A 17,325-nucleotide genomic window follows, 5' to 3' on the forward strand; every position below is an offset into this window, starting at 1 on the left:
CACATGCTGCTGTAAATTGGAAGTGAATTTGCCAAATCTGTATCCACTACTAAGCCTGTATAAGTACTTTTGGCTTGCAGCATATTTTGTGATCCTTTGCTTCTCACTACATAAGACTGTGAATGGTGTGTAGTGTAGTGACTTTTAATTAGGCATTCTGTGGACTCTTCTGTTTAAATTTAAAAAAAATTAACTGCTGCCAACATTATGAAATGTTTCTGTGAAAAAATAAATTTGTTTCTTTGAATATTTTAGTTTTGTTTCTTTTTCAAGTCACTTAGCTGGTGCCACTGTCTATTCAATGTGGTTTGCAATTAAACTTTGACCTTCAGTGGTTCCTAGAACAGAGATTATCTTAAATTGGTTGTTAATGAAGCTATTGGTGCACTCAGAATTATTCAGCAAGTACTTTTCAATCATGGAATAACATTGAACAGTTTTTAAAAAATATCTTGTTTTTGACTTAGCAAGCGTGGGCTAGTTGGTTATGTCTGTACAGTGCCCATTATGAACTGTCAGAGGAATATTTTGTTCAATTTGATTCATCAATTAAATTTTGAGTATTTTTGAAAAGGGAGATGTTGCTGAACCTTTCTACCTTTCACTTATCAGAACGAATGCAAGAATGCCAAATTCCATATGATCATGACAAATTACATTACAGGAAAAGAAAGCAGAGATCAGTCAGGCATTGTTGTTGAGAAGGCAAATGGTAACTATAGCCATTTTTGACCTGAAAAGTTCTCATCTTTCCTCTAATTACCCTGGAAAGGATCAAGGCCATGTAAAAATTTCAATACAAGTGCAATGTCGGATATGTCCTCTATAAATCCTAATGATTGGCTGATTAAATCAAACATGTTTCTCTGGCCGTTCATAATGGGCAGGTTACAGACTGTACTTAACTAACCCATGCTTGCAAAACCCAAAATAAAACTTGTAGCGTTAAATGTGAGCCTAAGATTGGGCTACTACTTTCTTCATATAATCAAGAGTGGGGTGCTGGAAAAGCACAGCAGGTCAGGCAGCATCGGAGGAGCGGGAGAATCGAGGTTTCGGGCATAAGTCCTTCATCAGGAATGAGCCTCAGAAATGATGAAGGGCTTATGCCCGAAACCTCGATTCTCCAGCTCCTTGGATGCTGCCTGACCTGTTGTACTTTTCCAGCACCCCATCTCTACTCTGATCTCCAGCATCTGTAGTCCTCAGTTTCTCCTCCTTTCTCCACATAATGTCTGGGCTAATCAGAGCCACATTTTCAAACAACCAGTGTACTCCTGGGGCATAAATTGTCATTAAAGTTTTGTATTCTTAAGTATCATTACTGAGCCCAAAATGAAATGCTTCATAATGTTGCTTTTTTGTGAGCTATATTCTGACTGTTTCAAGTCCAAGCTCTTGCAACCTGACCTCTAAATACAGGGAGATAGTGAGGAAAAAGATCAATCAGACTGGTACAGTTGAGAACAAAGGCGAGTTAAACAGTCAGGGCAGGCAGGGACAAAGCAGAGAACCAGGTAGGACTGATAAATTGAACTGCATTTATTTCAATGCACGAGGCCTAACCGGGAAGGCAGATGAACTTGGGGCATGGTTAGGAACATGGGAGTGGGAAAGCATAGCAATTACGGAAACATAGTTCAGGGATGTACAGGACTGGCAGCTTAAAGTTCCAGGATACAAATGCTACAGGAAGGACAGAAAGGGGGACGAGAGGAGAGGGAGTGGCGTTTTTGGCAAGGGATAGCATTACTACTGTGCTGAGGGAGGATATTCTCGGAAATACATCCAGGGAAATTATTTGGGTGGAACTGAGAAATAAGAAAGGGATGATCACCTTATTGGGATTATATTATAGACCAGGAGAAAGTGAGGACTGCAGATGCTGGAGATCAGAGCTGAAAATGTGTTGCTGGAAATGCGCAGCAGATCAGGCAGCATCCAAGGAACAGGAGAATCAACGTTTCGGGCATAAGCCCTTCTTCAGGAATGAGGAAAGTGTGTCCAGCAGGCTGAGATAAAAGGTAGGGAGGAGGGACTTGGGGGAGGGGCTTTGGAAATGCGATAGGTGGAGGGAGGTCAAGGTAAGGGTGATAGGCAGGAGTGGGGTGGGGGCGGAGAGGTCAGGAAGATGATTGCAGGTTAGGAAGGCGGTGCTGAGTTCAAGGGATTTGACTGAGACAAGGTGGGGGGAGGGGAAATGAGGAAACTGGAGAAATCTGAGTTCATCCCTTGTGGTTGGAGAGTTCCCAGGCAGAAGATGAGGCGCTCTTCCTCCAACCGTCGTGTTGCCATGGACTGGCGATGGAGGAGTCCAAGGACCTGCATGTTATATTATATTATATTATATTATAGACGCCCTAATAGTCGGAGGGAAGTTGAGAAACAAATTTGTAAGGAGATCTGTTATCTGTAAGAATAATAGGGTGGTTATGGTAGGGGATTTTAACTTTCCAGACATAGAATGGGACTGCCATCGCGTTAAGGGTTTAGATAGAGAGAGGAATTTGTTAAATGTGTACAAGAAAATTTTCTGATTCAGTATGTGGATGTACCTACTAGAGAGGGTGCAAAACGTGACCTACTCTTGGGAAATAAGGCGAGGCAGGTGACTGAGGTGCCAGTGGGGGAGCACTTTGGGGCCAGCAACCATAATTCCATTAAATTTAAAGTAGTGGTGGTAAAGGATAGACCAGATCTAAAAGTTGAAGTTCTAAATTGGAGAAAGGCAAATTTTGACGGTATTAGGCAAGAACTTTCGAAAGCTGACTGGTGGCAGATGTTTGCAGGTAAATAGACGGCTGGAAAATGGGAAGCCTTCAGAAATGAGATAACGAGAGTCCAGAGAAAGTACATTCCTGTTAAGGTGAAATGAAAGGCTGGTAGGTATAGGGAATGATGGATGACTAAAGAAATTGAGGGTTTGGTTAAGAAAACGAAGGAAGCATATATGTCAGGTATAGTCAGGATAGATCAAGTGAATCCTTAGAAGAATATAAAGGCAGTAGGAGTATACTTAAGAGAGAAATCAGGAGGGCAAAAAGGGGACATGAGATAGCTTTGGCAGCTAAGATTAAGGAGAATCCAAAGGGCTTTTACAAATACATTAAGGGCAAAAGGGTAACTAGGGAGAGAATAGGGCCCCTCAAAGGTCAGCAAGGCGGCCTTTGTGTGGAGCCGCAGGAGAGGGGGGAGATACTAAATGAGTATTTTGTATCAATATTTACTGTAGAAAAGGACATGGAAGACATATAATGTCGGGAAATATATAGTGATATCTTTAAAAATGTCTATAATACAGAGGAGGAAGTGCTGGATGTCTTGAAACACACATAAAAGTGGATAAATCCCAAGGACCTGATCAGGTGTACCCTAGAACTCTGTGGGAAGCTAGAGAATTGATTGCTGGGCCTCTAACTGTGATATTTGTATCATCAATAGTCACAGGTGAGGTGCCAGAAGACTGGAGGTTGGCTAACGTGGTGCCACTGTTTACGAAGGATGGTCAGGACAAACCAGGGAACTATAGACCAGTGAGCCTGACGCTGGTGGGCAAGTTGTTGGAGGGAATCCTGAGGGACAGGATGTACATGTATTTGGAAAGGCGAAGACTGATTAGGGGTAGTCAATATGACTTTGTGCGTGGGAAATCATGTCTCGCAAACTTGATTTGAGTTTTTTGAAGAAGTAACAAAGGGAATTGATGAGGGCAGAGCGGTGAACGTGATCTGTATGGACTTCAGTAAGGCGTTTGACAAGATTCCCCATGGGAAACTGGTTAGCAAGGTTAGATCTTATGGAATAGAGGGAAAACTAGCCATTTGGATACAAAACTGGCTCAAAAGAAGAAGACAGAAGGTGGTGCTGGTGAAGGGTTGTTTTTCAGACTGGAGACCTGTGACCAGTGGAGTGCCACAAGGATTGGTGCTGGGTCCATTACTTTTCTTCATTTACACAAACAATTTGGATGTGCGCATAAGAGGTATAGTTAGTAAGTTTGCAGATGACACCAAAATTGGAGGTGTAATGGACAGCGAAGAAGTTTACCCCAGATTACAACGGGATCTTGATCAGATGGGCGAGTGGGCTGAGAAGTGGCAGATGGAGTTTAATTTAGATAAATGTGAGGTGCTGCATTTTGAGAAAGCAAATCTTAGCAGGACTTATACACTTAATGGTAAGGTCCTAGGGAGTGTTGATGAACAAAGAGAACTTGGAGTTCAGATTCATAGCTCCTTGAAAGTGGAGTCGCAGGTAGATAGGATAGTGAAGAAGGCATTTGGTATGCTTTCCTTTATTGGTTAGGAGTTGGGAGTGCTCTGGTTTCCTCCCGCAGTCCAAAGATGTGCAGGTCAGGTGAATTGGCCTATTCCCCTAAGTCACTGCACGTGAAGAATTTCAGATTTGACATATAAAAGTTACACAATAGGAAAACCGCTTAAGAAACTTTCATGGCCACAACAACATGTATGCTGGAGTATGCAGGGGTGGCATGGTGGCACAGTGATTAGCACTGTTGCCTAATAGCATCATGGCCCCAAGTTCAATTCCAGACTTTTCTGGAGTTTGCATATTCTCCCCATGTAAGTGTGGCTTTCAACTGGATGCTCTGGTTTCCACCCACAGTCCAAAAATGCAGGTTAGGCCGAATTGGCCATGCTAAATTGCCCTGTAGTGCCTAGGAATGTGCAGGCTAAGTGGATTACCCATGGTAAATGTGGGGTTATAGGGATGGGGTGGGGAGTGGGTGTGGGTGGGATGCTGTTTGGCGGGTTGGTGCAGACTCAATAGGCCTAACGGCTACTATCTGCAATTTAGGGTTTCTGTGATCTTCTATGACCTATGACTGAAATATACCTGTCTTTCTGACTACAACAAAAGTACTCTGCTTTCTCACCTTTTTTGAATGCCTTCATTTCCAAATGGTAGTACTACACTTTTATTCATAACATCCTTTAGCAAGGCAACTAATATGGGAATGTTTTGAAGGGGTGGCACAGTGGCTCAGTGGTTAGCACTGCTACCTCGTAGCACCAGGGACACAGGTTCGATTCCAGCCTCAGGGAACCGTCTGTGTGGGTTTCCTCTGGGTGCTCTGGTTTCCTCCCACAGTCCAAAGATGTGCAGGTCAGGTGAATTGGCCATGCTAAATTGTCCATAGTGTTAGGTGCATTAGTCAGAGGGAAATGGGTCTGGGTGGGTTACTCTTCGGAGGATCAGTGTGGACTTGTTGGGCTGAAGGGCCTGTTTCCACACTGTAGGGAATCTAATCTAATCTAAAAATTGAGCCTTCATGAAGGCTGTTCGAAGCTACTTGCACCTACAATAAATCATAGCAGGGTCAAATCAAGTAGGCGCAGCTGGTAGTATTTTCTTTTCGACAACAGCAAATTGAATTAGAGTAGGTTGCATCCAAATTTGTGGAGGCCGTAAGTTAATCTAATTTCTCCTGGATATGTATTTCCAATTTTAAAAATCCACTTCTTTCCACCTAATTTCAAAAAATGATTTGGTGAATTGACACTTCCAATGCAATGAAATCAGGCACCCAATCTCATGGCGATTTATTCTTTCCCCTTTTGCTCTTTGTTATTGAATCTCCCCAGTGGGGTTTGTTCATTTAATTTCCTAATTTGCAGCAGAGCATAGTATTGCATTCCACTGTAGTGGAGTGTGAGCATGCATGTAAACTGTCTGTGAGAGAAGCTGACATAATGTTCTTATTTCAAGAAGAGAAGAAGGATAAGCTGATTATGTTACTGTAGCATTATTTGTGGTCAAATTCTTAAAATCTACTTTGACGTGTAATTATGAGGCGTTTAGAAATTCATCAGCTAATCATAAACAGCCAACATGGACTTGTTAAAGGGAAATCTTGTTTGAAAAGTGTAATGGAGTTTTTTTTTTGAAGTCACAAATGATATATAATTCAATGCCATGAAAGTACTCTATATGGATTTTCAGAAAGATTTTGTTAAGACATCTCACAGGACACTAACAGAAAAAATTCAGGTGTGTGTTATAAGAGGAAATGCAACCACATGAATAGAAGTTAAATTGGCAGAGTTTGATTAAATGGGTGTAACTTGGGCTGGAGAAGGGATGAAAGTGGTAAACGCCAGGGTTACTTTTGGATCTACTTTCTTGGGTATGTCGATAGATAATGTTACAGGTAATGTATGTGCAAAGAATTCAAGAAGGAGAAGTAGATGTAGTATCAGAAGTAATATCTCAAAATTGCTAGAGATGAAGGTAGAGGGTTTGGCAAATAATGAAGTCTGTAAAATAAGGAAGATATTGACCCTGTTATGACACAACGGTAAACTCTTCTGCTAATTAAACCAAACATACAGAAAAGCTCACCTTGCCTCGTAATCTGTTAAAGTATGAGTGACAGAGAACTACCCAAATTCCACTATTTTAGGAAAAAATTAACAATTAATTTCCTTAACTCCAAAAGTGAACATTAAACAACAACTATTTACAACTCTAAGCCTCCTTTGTCTTTAAAGATTTGTCATCTACCTCCACTCTCTATAACAATATACTGATCAGATAAAGCCCCAATTGAATTTACAGCAAATCAATTTTCAAAACCAGACAGCGGCTGTCATCCTCCTCTGTTTGTAGATTTCTCTGGGTCATCCTCTGTCTTCTGCTGCAAAGATGTTTCATATGAAAATGGTACCTATCAAAGTGTTTTGAATAGCAGTCTGTCAATGGCAGAAAGCGTTCTTTCTCTGCTAACTGTCCAAAATGCCTGCTTTTATACCCCAAAACTTTGGATTGTCTCATTGGTTCAATGCTGTGAAAACAGTGAATTTCAAATTTGATTGGGTTTTAATATCTTGGGGCATAATTTAAAACTGGTTAAAATTGAACTGCAGTGAAAACAACAAAGTATCACGGTTACAGCCAAAATGTTGCATCTTTCAATTGTCCAGTACACTTTGTCCCAGTTAGGTGCTTGCCAGCTTTCACTCTCTCTTAAAGATACAGTGCATGCCTTAAACTTCATAACAACCCATGTTATGAACATGGGTCTGAACCCTGAAGTACTATGGATGTTTTTAACATGTAGTCTCAATATTTTTTTTAAATAAAGGTACATTTAGCCAAAAATAGCTGCAATGTAAGTTTAAGTGGCTGTCTGGAAGAAACACACACAAGGAGTGTCACACCTACAATGCAAAGGCAACTTGAAAGAACCACACTTCAAGTAGGGTGGGCATAAGTGACAACTCATAGAATTGTAGAATCCCTACAGTGTTGAAGCAGGCCATTCAGCCCATCGAGTCCTAACCAACCCTCCAAAGAGCTCACCTGGACCCAGCGGTTCCCCATAACCCTGCCCTTCTGGTGGCTAATCCACATTGCCTGCATATCTCTGAACACTATGGGAAATTTAGCATGGCCAATCCACCTAACCTGTACATCGTTGGGAGGAAACCAGAGCACCTGGAGGAAACCCATGCAGAACAAACTGAATCTTGCAATTTTGAAGATCACAAGAGGCTGATGATCTCCCTGCTCAGTAGCAAGTCATCTTGCAGATTATGTTGCAAACTGCAGACATGTTTTGTTTTTTTTCCTTTTGAAATATACACAATATAGAGATTTAAAAGGCAGTTTCAACTCTACTGGGAGTGTGCTATTGGGACTGAATGTTCTCATGAGTACCAGCCAGGTTAAGAATAATTAAGGTGAAAGTCATGGTTGAAAAACTAACCTTCAGTTCCTCTGGTATGAGGTGTAAAGTGACTCTGTGTACTAGAGGTCACTTATCTAGCAGCCAGACAAAAGGGTTTCAGGACAACAAAAGGACTCTCTCTCACCCTGAATGCTGGCATTCAATCAATGTTGAAAGGAATTAGAATTGTTTTTCTTTAGTTAATGCTTGAAAACTATTTTTTTCCCCTACTGGAATGGGAATTCTGTGGTAAGCCAGTGTAATTGAGCACTGTTTCAAAATACTTTTAAAATATAATGATTTTCCTTTAAATTGTATGGAATGAGCTGCCAGAGGGAGTGGTGGAGGCTGGTACAATTGCAACATTTAAAAGGCATCTTAGATGGGTATATGAATAGGAAGGGTTTGGAGGGATATGGGCCGCGTGGTGGCAGGTGGGACAAGATTGGGTTGGGATATCTGGTCGGCATGGATGGGTTGGACCGAAGGCTCTGTTTCCATGCTGTACATCTCTATGACTCTATGGCAGCTTGATGCTTTTTGATTAATGCAGCTTAACTGTTGTTTTATAAAACAAATATTTTAATCTGTATCATCAATCACATGAAGAACCCATTTTTAAAATTATTCAAAATCTCTCTTTATAGAGTACAAATGGAGCAAACCTTTATTTTTATGCGCAAGCTATTGGGAATGCTGAAAATCTGAAATGAAAATGCTGGAAAATCTCCAGAATTATGGGGAAAAGAGAAAATGCTGGAAAATCTCCAGAATTATGGGGAAAAGACAGGAGAAAGGCACTACGTCAAATGCTTGTTTGATGAGCTGAATGGCCTCCTACACTGTAATTGTTCTATCATGAGAGTGCATCAAAATGTTCTCTATATGGCTGTGTCAAATTTATTCCATCTAATTCACACTTCACTGTTGAAAATTACACGATTTTGTAAAAAGATTTTGTTTGTGTTGATTTAAAACTGAAGAAAAGAATGTAAGTTGAATGTTTTGAAGAAAAGTGAATTGTTAATGTTAATATATACCTCATTGTTTGTCAGAGTGCTTCAGATACACTGAATTACTGTGAAGTTCAGTGACAATTAGACAAGCATTGCTGCCATTTTACACATTACAGGAATCTGTCCCCATCCACTCCATAAACAATGTGTTCATCCTTGTTGGTAGTGTTGTTTACAGTAGCACTTCTAATTAGGGAACTAGGAGAATATTTTGAAGAGAGACTTTTATTTTCACATTATTTTATGACATCGCTCAAAAGTGTTTCAAAAATGAGTTCCTGTAACTTTGAAGCTAATTATAGAGAAATGTAGCAGCACTGTAGAGTCTCAAAGTGTATAAAAATGCACAACTAACCAAACTGTTTTTGGTATACCAGATGTTGGAGCAGAAGAGTTTTCTGCCCTTTTTTTGAATAGGGTCTTCAGATCCTTGTCTGTTTGAGCCAAAAGCATCCTTCAATTTGACATCTCAATTAAAAATGCTGTTTTGGACAATGCACCATTCCCTTGTGCTGAAGTGCCAGGCTAGGTTATGAATTGTGACATGAGACACACATTCCTAATCTTCTGAATCACCAATGGATATTATCAACCTAGAGTAATTTCAAATGATTTGGCATTCTAAGGGACTTTTGGTCGACATTGTTTTCCTTGTTCTTACACTTACCATTTGTTGTATCATTTTAAGCATGTAAACTTGCCTCTTTATGACTATGACTATGACTTTAAATTGCTAATTGAGATGCATGGTATTCAAAATTGGCAATTTTATATTAATCAACCAGCAGTTCCTTAAGTTTATTGCCTGGCTCCGGTAATGGACATGGATTTGTAAAACTGAAGTGTACATGTTTCTCCTGAGAGTTGTATAAATGAAAATAAAATCATTTGTAGTACTGTAGCCCAGAGCAGAACTTGTTGTGAATGTCTGAAACTTGCAGAAGACTCTTTGTAGTTGAATTGTAATAAAATATGCATTCATTCAATGTTTCATGGGTGAACAGGAGGAAAAAGCCTGCCTTTTGGTGACGACTGATTAAAATACCACTGAGAATTTTGGTGTATACTTCAGGCAGAAAACTACCATTGATGTAACCCATTGCAATGCTGCTTCCCCTGACCCTATGCTGCCTCCTCTCAGTCACTATTGTGCATTCTAGATAGTGTGTCTTTCATGAATCATAGGCAGCATTTATAATTGTGTCACACTAGGAGTTATATTTACAGATCATTGTCCTTGTATGCCACTCTTAAAGAAGTATTGTACATATTGCTGTTTTTTTAAAGATCAACTTAATATCAGTACAGGGTTGGATACTTGTAGTTTAGTGCCACATTTTGCAAGCTTCCCTAAAAGAAGTGCGCAGGGGAAAAAAAAGTAATATTTATCTACCTATTGCTTATGGGGTCTTTCAGTAAAATTGTGAATATAATGAGAAATTGCAGTGGAATTTAAGTTGAGAGAAATAAATTCAAGCTCTATTTATGAAAGCTATTTAGAAATTATCTAAAGCAGTGTTTGTAGTTTCCAAATGTGATATGAACTGAAATAGAGTCTGTTTCTAATAGTGTTTTGACATATTAGGGCACTGATGTATTTCATGACCATTGTTACAGATTTGGGAGTCACAACCCACAAGTTTCATTAGTCCACCCCATTGAGTGTTTCAGCCTGCAGTTTGAGATGCCCTGTTTTACATATTGCTATGCCATTATCAATAATCATTATTAACTTTTCAGCTTTATTTTTCTGCAGCATCTTGATTACGTATTTTGTTAATAAGAGGGAGGGTTTAGCTACTCAGCATTTTCCTTGCTAAAAAAAATTAAATTATAAATGCTCTAGGGACCAAGTTAATCCTGTGAAGAAAGCAATGTGTGGATGTTTCTTCCTCTTTGTAATTTTATTTATAATGTCTGTGTACCAATTTTATTATCTGTAAAATATTAATTTAATACATGGAATACACTACCTTTATTTTTCAAGCATGTTCAAAGTGTATGGATATATTCGCCTGGCGGTGGAAGTTTCCCCTGTAAGATGCTGTTGTTGTGCCTCCTTTCTCTGGCTCTTAACTGACCTGACTTAGATCCAATGCTAAACTTCTTAGCTTTCCTTGCGTCTTATGTTGCATTAGAAATGGTCTCCTCTTTATGCACCTTCCTGAACTGTACATCACCAAATGTTCCTGTCCCTTGATGTCACTGACTCGCAAAATACTGTATATTCTAATCTTCCTGCCGTTTGCTAGCCTTGACATTTGGCATGGCTGCCCAATTCTCTACCCTGGAAATAAGGCAGTAGGAGCCAATTTACTGACCATTATCCTTGGCACTTGTGGCTCTGAGTCTCTGGGTCAGGACATTATTATGTTTAAGCTGCATTCAGAGATTTGAGCTCATAATGTTGCCTGTCATTTCATTGGAATACTAAAGAAATGTGCAATGTTGGAGGTCTGACCATAACACACAGGAACAGAAGTAGGCCATTTAGCCCATTGAGTCTGCTTCACTGTTCAATGAAATAATGGCTGATCTGATCATCATCAACTTCACTTTCCAGCTTCTCCCCCATGAGCCTTGACTTCTTTACTGATTCAAAATCTGTCTATCTCAACATCGAATATCCTTAACAAACCAGCCTCCACAGCCTTCTGTGACAAAGATTTTTATGGATTGATAATCTTAGACAAGAAATGCCTCCTCATCTCTGTTTTACTTTGAGATTATGCCCTTTAGTCGAACACTCTTCCAACAATCTCTCTGCTCTACCCCATCAAGAGTTGCTCATATTTCAATAAGGTCGTCTCTCATTCTTCTACACTGTATATAGGCCCAACCCATCCAACCTCTCCAGAAGACAATTCCTCCATATCTGGAAACAACCTAATGAACCTTTATTTGGACTTCTTTAAAAGCCATTATCTTCCCTTCAATAAAAGGACCAGAATTGTTCAGAGTATTTTAAGTATGGTCTAAATAGTGCCTTGCATGGATTTAGTAAGGCTTTCCTATTATTCTACTCTATTGCCTGTGAAATGATGTTCAACATTCCAGTTGTCTTCCCTGTTACTTGCTGAACTTGAATGTTGGCTTTTTTTGATTTATACATGAGAACCCTCAAAATCCTCTCTGCTGTAGTTGTCTGCAGTTTCTCTATTTATTAACATTTATCTCCTCTCCTCTTCCTGCTAAAATACATAACTTCACATTTTCTCAAATTATATTCCATTTGCCAGCTCACTTAGCTTGCCTATATCCCTCTGTAGACTTTGTCATATCCTCACTATTTGCCCGACTGGTGGATAAGAAATTTAGAGATGGAAATGTGTTGCTGGAAAAGCGCAGCAGGTCAGGCAGCATCTAGGGAACAGGAGAATCGACGTTTCGGGCATTAGCCCTTCTTCAGGCTAATGCCCGAAACGTCGATTCTCCTGTTCCCTAGATGCTGCCTGACCTGCTGCGCTTTTCCAGCAACACATTTCCATCTCTGATCTCCAGCATCTGCAGACCTCACTTTCTCCTCCGGATAAGAAATTTAACCAAGCACCTGTCTCGTCTCTTAGGCAAATGTAAACAATCCCACGATGTTAACTGCTATTCTTTATCAGTGTGGGCAGTATTTATCACCCAACTGATGCCAATGATCCATATTATTGGATCATTTACCTCATTGATGGTTATGGAACCTTGCTTAGACACAATTGGTTGCTTTCTTTCTCTGTGTTATATAACATTGATCACAGTTCAGATACTTAACTGGCTGTGAGATGATTGGGTCTAGTGAAAGCTGCTATGTAAATCTGAGTTCTTCCTCATGAATGTAATTCAAATCCCAAAAGTTCTTGCAAGGGATTATGAGGGCATGTGTTCAATAATTAAAAACTAAGGTGCAGCTAAAGCTATGCAGATTATTGCTTGGGGTCAAGATGCCTTAGATTTAGAAATTAAACTGCAACGTATGACAAAACAATGGAGATTGTTGAATAAATTTGGTAGACCATTGATTCAGCTTTTCAAATCACATGGAATGAAGATTCTAGGTAAATGTTTGAAATTCTGTTACACTGCCAATGAGGAAGTACAACCAGACTTGGGTGCCCATATACAACAGTTGCTGAAAGTTAACATGCAGGTGCAACAGATGGTGAAGAAGGAAAATGGTGTATTGGCATTCATGCTGAGAGGTTTAGAGTACAGGAGCAGGGCTGTCTTTTTGCAATTGCCTCAGTGATACCTTACCTGGAGTATTGTGTGCAATTTTCTGGCGAAGGATGTTCTGATTATGGAGAGAGTGCAACAAAGATTTAATAAACTGATTCCTGGGTTGATAGAACTAACTCGGATAGACTGGATTAATTAGGGCCATATTAAGGCCATAGTTTAGAAGAATGAAGGGAGAATCTTAGAATCCTACGAAATTCTTAACAGAACTAGGCAGAGTAAATGCAGGAAAGATGCACCTGATGACCCAGGAGTCCAGAACCAAGGGCTACCTTGTAAGGACTTAGGTAGGATAGGACTTTTAGTACAGAGATGAGGGGACATTCCTTCACCCAGAGGGTGGCAAACCTGTGGATTTCTCTCCAATAGAAAATGGTTGAGGCCAAAACGTTGAATATTAAAGAGCCCCTGAAATGATTACGATAGAGTTTTAAGCTACATTGTTGGTTTAATCTTTGCTTAACACACAATTTGGTAAAGTAACTGAAGCCAGTGCTTGAAGGAGGAGTTTTAAACAGCCGATTGTTACTTAAAATGTCTACAAGCACTACCAAAGAGGCTGCATGTCATTTTGGTGCCAGTACTGCATCTAACACTCTCATAACAGTAGATAACTATGAGTGGACATGAATTTAATGTTGATTTCAAGTGCTACTTAAAGGGATACTTATTCATGTTTGTTTCTGATGGAGCTGTGGAGAGAACCACTGTAATGCATTGGAAGATTTTGGAACATGCAGCAGGATCTTGTTTCAGAATGTCAACGTTGGAGTCACACAGGCCTCCCTACATAACGTGTGAAATAGTTACTTGGATGTTATCTTCCTCCATTTAGTCATTTATTTGCCAAAGGGCAGGCTCATAAACTAATTAAAAACAATAGCAGGCTCTTGAAGGTGGTGGATTAGTAGAAGGCTATCCAGAGCATATGTTCTTTCCAACTTTGTAAACTTTTAAATAAAAATGAGTTTGATCAGCTGGTCACCATTTTTGAGGTAGAATCTTTCTAGATGATAGCTAACAGCTGTGGAGTGCTCAAAGCCGATCCGGAGCAATGGCTCATTGGTTTTCCATCAGGTAGGTGTTTTCATGAAACAGTCTAGTCCTTGACATCTCAGGGTGTTTGGAGACCAACTGATAAATTCCAGTCAGCCTCTGATAATGAACCTTTAATTTGAGTTATAATTGCTGCTTCAGTTACTGTATGCAACAGATAATAATACCACTTGAAATAAGCATTCTGGTTGGATTAAGAACCCTACTTGTGTGGTTTCTGGTCATACTCTCGAAGCCAGTTGCCACTTCAGTCATTCAAGGGTGCATGTAACAATTATGTTGATCTACAATAAGTACTCGTCAGATAACATAGTTATCATTAAAACATACAAGGTCTTCCTGCTTGATTTGGTATTGTTTCACTGTCTCACAAACTGCTTTTAAATTACTTTTGTTACAGTACAGTTTCTAAGTTAGAATTTGCCTTAAGTATAGACTATATAAAAGTTACTACTGTAAGCTTTTGATCAAATGGTTTTCTTCGTCTCGTCTTTCCTTTATATACTGTTCCTTAGTGGAAGAGACTTTGTAAGATCTGTGCCAACATTGTTTAGATACTTCTCTATAAAGGAAAGAAACATGTTGCTCTGCTTTTGTATCCTTTACTACCTGGACTAAATGGGAGCAAGGTGATGAAATTTTGGATAGTTTGGCTGTGTATTCATATTATGCTGGTCCTTGATGCCTGTTGAGACAGAATATCATAAATATGTTGGAAATTCAAAGACAGTAAAGCTTAAACATCTGATATTCTAAACATAAATTTTGATTTGTATGTAATTTTTGTTTGAGATACTTCTGCATTATATTGAAGATTATATTATTTGCTTGAGATAAAGTTGAATTTCTGCCAGATTGTGGACAGTCAATTACCTCATTGCCATTCTGTTAATGCATCTGTTTTCTCTCTAGGATTTGGAATGCACTGACTGATAACTATGGTAATGTAATGGCCGTGGACTGGAAGACATCGCACACCCGTGCTTTGCACCTGCCAACATTGAATCTGTCAGAAAAGGCGGTGAGTAATTCACCATTGACTGGCTTGGGCAAGGTTGAATCTGTAGACTTTTCTTTCTGCTGACAAAATCAACTTGTCAATTATGTGAAACTGTCATGGGTTACTACATATGATTTATAAATAATAGTTGTATTTTTATGCCCAATCTTTTGGCAATTGATGGTTGAAGTACCAATAACAAAAAGCTTGTTTAAATAGATGTAGGTTTATTATCTTTTTTTAATATTGGTATTTTCATGCAGAATTTGTAATTATTGTGTCCCTTTGATCTGCTTATGGCACCAGACTTATATATTCAGATAAAACTGTAAACTCTTCCAGAATTCAAATGAAAACTCTGCAAATATAAAGGCAGTTTGATGACCTTGTTTAGGCACGGCTGCCAGTTCAGTTTTGGATGTGGTTCTTCATAGTTTAAACACCCAGGCACTTATAGCAGAGATTGACTGGGAGATTACCCAGTTCTCTTCATTCTAACCAGGAATAATGTTGTCAGTTCAGCCTTGTTTGAATGCTACAAATAGGAAATAATATATAATATCGACAATCCACAGATATTACTGTTCCCTACTGCTAAAACCTCTCTAATAAATCCAATTTGGCGTTCCTGTTGCAAGCTTATAAGCTAATGAATGAAATCTGAAATCCCTCATTCCTTTGCTATACTCTAGTGGAAGAGACGTAAAGGAATTCTAACACATTCCATGTAACTCTGTAATATGTCAAAGAAATGTTTTGGACTTTTGAAGCTGCAACAACCTTTATAAGGGTTGTCTGATACATTAAGGGGACTACACAGTTCATTGAGCTAGTCACACATGGCAAATCAAAGTTAAAGGAAACGTTATCATTGTTACACTTTACTGTCTCTCTGAGGTGCCACCTTTAGTCGTCTTGAATCCGTCCAAAGCTGCTATTGGCTCTCTTTTTCTAGTGAATAGTTTCTTGCATATTCCAACATGGAGATTACCCATCTGTGTACTTGAGTGAGACTTTGTACATCTATCAGGTTTTTTAAAATGTAAGGCTGTTGATTTCTGAATCCAAATACAGTACAGGAAGTTATAGTCTGAGCCATACTGAGTTAGTTAATTGAAGAGGGTGCTTACAATTGAATCTGGAGGTAAGATTTTCTCTTCGCTATTGTAGCTAAATATACTTCCAGATATTCAGCATGTACTTCTCAAAAGACAGAAGAACTCTGCCTGATTTTGCCTGCAAACTTTCAGATATTAGAAGTCGCAACACTAGGTTTACTTGGAAGTACAGTACTAGCTTTCGGAGTGCTGCTCCTTCATCAGGTAGCTGTGGAGCAGGATCGTAAGACACAGAATTTATAGCAAAAGACTAGATTGTCATGCAACTGAGACGATATAGTGAGCAAACCTAGATTGTTGGTTTGTTCAATATATCATTTCAGTTGCATGACACTGCAATCTTTTACTGTAAATTCTGTGTCTTATGTTCCTACTCCACAGCTACCTGATGAAGGACCAGCACTCCGAAGACGAGTACCTCCAAATAAACCTATTGGACTATAACCTGGCATTGTGATTTTTAACATCTGAAAGTTTGCAGGCAAATCGGGTAGGGTTCTTCTGTCTTTTGGGAAGTATATGTTGGATATCATGCTCCTTTTGACTTTGTCCACCTCTGTCCAACATCGAAACCACCACTTCATTACTTTCAGATGTGCCATTTGGATTGTCCTACAAACCACAAGCTAGGCAACAAGCTACGTGATTCTCTTAGAAAATTCTAAAATTGTGGGCAAAAAATGAAATTCAAAGTCAGCTAGAATTTAGAAAGATTTATTTTTGTGATACTTAATAATGTGACTTGTCCAGCCACTTTTCTTGTGCAATGCAAAAAGCATTTAATTTCATTGTCTCTCTTTGTCTACGCACAACAACGCAGAACTTACCTTCAAACATGAGTCACAGGTAGTGAGCAAAGGTCATTGTGTAAAATCTATCGAAGATGTTTCATGAAAACATTTGTAAGCATTTATTACTTACTTCAAAAACATGTGTACTGTTAATTGAACCTGTTCTTTTTTGAGATTTTATTCTTGAGTATTTGTGCACAGCTATTCCATCCAATTACAGAAGATAGTAATAAATAAAAATCAGAAGGCTACCAATGTTTTTAATCAATTGAGACACTTGTCTGAAAGTGAGCATCTTCATTGCTGATCCTGTAAATTTTGTTGACATCTAAATGAATTCAAACTGAGTTAGGCCAGCGAACACAGAACATTTGTGACGATACAACTGTCAAAAAAGTATGAAAATGGAAATGATTAACCAATGCTACAA

At 39.1% G+C, this 17,325-nt stretch overlaps 1 protein-coding gene across 8 annotated transcripts in view; it reads left to right on the forward strand.

Moving 5' to 3' along the window:
* LOC122552663 (fasciculation and elongation protein zeta-2-like) overlaps positions 1–17,325 on the forward strand; it is a 129,349-nt gene that overhangs the window by 38,578 nt on the left and 73,446 nt on the right. For all 8 annotated transcript variants that reach the window (XR_015758362.1, XM_043695485.2, XM_087991204.1 and 5 more), the window contains exon 2: positions 14,899–15,007. Coding sequence is in view for 7 of the 8 variants with exons in the window: in XM_043695485.2 (XP_043551420.2) it covers positions 14,899–15,007 (109 nt within the window). In the remaining variant the exon portion in view is untranslated. The remainder of the gene's footprint in view (positions 1–14,898; positions 15,008–17,325) is intronic.

This window comes from Chiloscyllium plagiosum, unplaced genomic scaffold, assembly GCF_037043375.1.
Source record: "Chiloscyllium plagiosum isolate Xiang-an unplaced genomic scaffold, Cpla_swu_hap1 HiC_scaffold_10, whole genome shotgun sequence".
Lineage (NCBI taxonomy): Eukaryota > Metazoa > Chordata > Chondrichthyes > Orectolobiformes > Hemiscylliidae > Chiloscyllium > Chiloscyllium plagiosum.